The sequence below is a fragment of the Lucilia cuprina genome, chromosome 4 (assembly GCF_022045245.1).
Source record: "Lucilia cuprina isolate Lc7/37 chromosome 4, ASM2204524v1, whole genome shotgun sequence".
NCBI classification, from domain to species: Eukaryota; Metazoa; Arthropoda; class Insecta; order Diptera; family Calliphoridae; genus Lucilia; species Lucilia cuprina.
The window spans coordinates 39,824,682-39,828,258 of record NC_060952.1 but is presented as its reverse complement, the minus strand read 5'-3'; the positions used below and the strand labels follow the sequence as shown (position 1 = coordinate 39,828,258).

The 3,577-nt window shown below is 31.7% G+C and overlaps 1 protein-coding gene across 1 annotated transcript; it reads right to left on the bottom strand.

Annotated features, from left to right (window-relative positions):
• Window positions 1-1,561: 1,561 nt before the first annotated feature.
• LOC111679141 (cilia- and flagella-associated protein 45) lies at window positions 1,562-3,336 on the bottom strand. The gene has a single exon (XM_023440651.2). It carries the CDS (start codon window positions 3,149-3,151, stop codon window positions 1,649-1,651), a length of 1,503 nt encoding a protein of 500 aa, XP_023296419.2. The 5' UTR covers window positions 3,152-3,336; the 3' UTR covers window positions 1,562-1,648.
• Window positions 3,337-3,577: the final 241 nt, after the last annotated feature.

The following is a 3,577-nucleotide window of genomic DNA, read 5'->3' as shown; positions in this document are numbered from 1 at the left end:
GATTTAAGTTCAACTATTTTTAAAATAAAAACAAAAACAAAAGTACTTTCATCTAAAATATTATTAATTAATGTGTGCCAGTACAACATCAGTCATTTTTTAAAGATTTAATTTAGAATTTGGGTTTATGAACCTCTGAAACTTGATGTCCTTCCGACAACGGTTTTGAGGGGCTTGATGACACATGTCGTGGCCGATTATCAACAAATATACAGGAATTTATTCAGAAAGCCTTAAAAGATGTTATACACGAGGTCTTTTAACGTTTTGCTTTAGAAGCAGTAAGTCGACAACCATGTAAAGGCCTACTTCCTATGGAACGAGCTTCCTCCAATTTAGAATCAAAAATATTTTTATACGACAACATCCCCATTTTATCAAATTTGTTTATTGAGAATATGAGAGCATATCTTGGACTAATATGTATACCTACAACATTTGGGGTACGATACCATTTTACAATTTATTAGACCATACCCTTTTTGGCTTCCAATATATTTTCTGAATTCATTTAGATTGGGGCGCCCTAATTGGATTAATTTAAAAAAAATGATAAGCGCTTATGGGAAGCTGTTATAATTTTTGAATGAAATGTTTATTTTTTATGAGAAATTTTTAAATATCTGACTTCCTAAAGTATTCAAAAAGTCTTTTAATGAGATTTTTCATGTTTTGTTCGCGATATTTTTTCAGGATTTTAAAGGAAATAATTGTGAGTTGACCTCAAAATAATCTAAATATAACAGTTTTATATCATATTTTAAATATTTACTTCGAATAAAGGAAATTAATCTAATTTAGGTAAGATAATATACCGCACACCTATTTTTTTGAACAGTCGTAATCACACAACTATTTTTCTGTCTCACTCCTATTTTTTTGAACACAGCTGTACATACCTACACAGCTGTACATGCAACAATTCGTTGTCAAAATCTAAATTATATACACATCCGTTGTCCAAATGTTAACAAACGTGATAAGCTCCGTTATTAATAACGGATTGATTGCTGTAACGCAATGTTGCCACATTACAAAGAGTTGTCGTACGTATGTATATTTTGACAGCGGATGTTAATAAACAATTATAAACACTTTAATGTCAATTTGATACCAGACGTGTATTTTTCTTTTTGTATATTTTCTTTTTAATAAGAAACATTGTAGAGTCGGTTTAAGTCATTGTGGATCTGGTACTTAAAAACTCTTAATGATTTCATCATTAATTTGCATTAAAGTATTTTCATTGTTTTGTATTTGCATTTTTTTTCTTCTTAGCTTAAATTCTTCTTAACTGGTTGTTTCCTCACATGTAATCATCTTAAAATTGTTGTTTTATTTTGTTCACTTTAAATTTGAAGGCAACAAACCTTTAATTAATTGCAATTTATGAAGTGTGCAGCTTTAATTGAGATTTTAAGATTTGCTCATAAAACCAATATGATGTTTTTCACAAACTGTTTAAAAATAAATTGATAAGAATTTCAAAAGAAACATTTTGCATAAAGCTATGTAAGGGAATACAATAAATCCCCAGGGAAAGTAAAAAAGACACATTTAGTTAAATGTGTATCCAAAATGGTATTTAAATGTATTCTTTTAAGTAAATAACAATATAATTTTACAATATTACAACATACAACAAGAATCAACGATTTTCATCACCTCTGCCATCAGTAGTATTAATATTTCGAATGCAACCACATGGTTCAATACACTTTTTTGGTATTGCTCCTTGACTCAATAACTCTTGTAAACTACGTGCAGGTGCTTTGGTCACATAGTCTTTAGAGGAACAAGCTATAATACGCCAATTAGCATGGGGTTCTAAATAATCAATACCCTCTTTGATATACTCTTTAGCTAATTGCGCGCAATATTCTGGATCATTACTAGCTCGTTTAAGTTCATTAGAAAAGTCCTCTTGTTCTTTTTCTCGTAATTTTTTTAATTCTTCCATTTGCTGCTCAAGTTCTAAGCGATTTTTTCGTTTTCTTTCCAAAATTTCTTTGTGGGTTATTTCTCGGTGTATGAAACGATTTTCTAACATTTTACACTCACGATGTTCAGCTTCTTCTCGTAAGCGGTTTTCGTATTGTTCACAAATTTGCTGTCTCAACTCGGCATAACACTTTTCGGCTATACGCGCTTTACGCTGACGTTCTTTTAATATATTGTTTTTCGTACACATGTCTATTCTTCGTAGATCATCGGTGCGTTCATTATACACTTGTTCATGCCGTTCATCCAATTCGCGCATGCCTTTAACAAATCGTATAAAATCTATTGTGGCTTTGTGAAAAGCTTTCTTTTTCTCTTTAGCTGCAGCGTTTTCTTCAGCTTCTAATCGTGCTATTTCTGCCATCATTTTTCGGTGCATATCAGCTAGTTCGCGCTGTTCTTTTTTCTCCGCCTCTTGTTTCTCATTTATCATTTTTAATAGTTCATTGCGATACTCAGCTACTTGGGCCGGTTTTCCCTGTAGCTTTTGATCGAATTCTTCTAAGCGTATTTCTTCCAACAGAGCATCTAATTTCTTTTTGTCTTCTAATTTTTCCTCAAGTTCTTTCTCACGCTTCTCCTGCAATTCTTCTAATTGTACTTTTCGTGTATCCGACACATGTTTGACTAAAGCTTTTTTCAAACAATTCTCTTGCTGTTGATGTTCATCCATTAAGCGAAGATTTATGTTTTGCACCTCTAACCAATATTTCTCTAAATCTTGTTCCCTCTTCACCGACCTCTCCTTCTCCAGCATCTGTTCCAGTTGGCATTCTTTAATATTTTGCGTTTCTTTGCGCCTCAAAGCTTCGCGTATTTCATAACAACTGTTCATGTATTGTTGTATGCGTTTCGATTTCAAGAATTCCAACTCATTCTTTGTACTCTCCTCCTTTATCTTCAGTAGTATATCTTTGCGCTCCCTGATGTCCTCGTCAATGCGTGACTTGACTTTGTTGGCAAATTCTTCTTCGTATATCTTATCCTCATACTCTAGCAAAAGCTTTAAGGTATTTCGTCTTTGATTAAGTTCCTTGCTGGCCACTTCTTGGGCTTGATGTACTAGATTTTTGATTTGTGTGTACAACGATTTGCGATCAGTACGTACAATGAAGGCATGATGGTCCGTTAATTGTTGCAACTCATTCATGTTGGAATTTGGCCAGATGATTTTGATGTACTTGCTTGCTGCTTAATCTGGTGGCCAGATAAAAATAAACTTATCACAATATAAAAATAAATGTAATGAACTTCTTCTGACTCTTTGGGCTTTTTAGTTCTTTTTTTTTTGTAATCCGGTTAACAAAAATATGTATTTTCCAATTAACGAAACAAAATTGTCAATTTATTATGATTTATTTAGTTATCAAAATGTTCAATAAGAATTTAAACGCAAAACAAAATAAAAAACCCTTTAATAAAGTAATTATAAAATATTTTTTTTAACAGAAAACTATTCATCAAGTGAAGCGCGTATTGAATAGTCTGGGAAAATAATAAAGTTTGATTATCTGCAACAAATTATTTATGAACAAAAACTATTTTTAAATTAAATGAATTTTGTGTGAAAACAGAA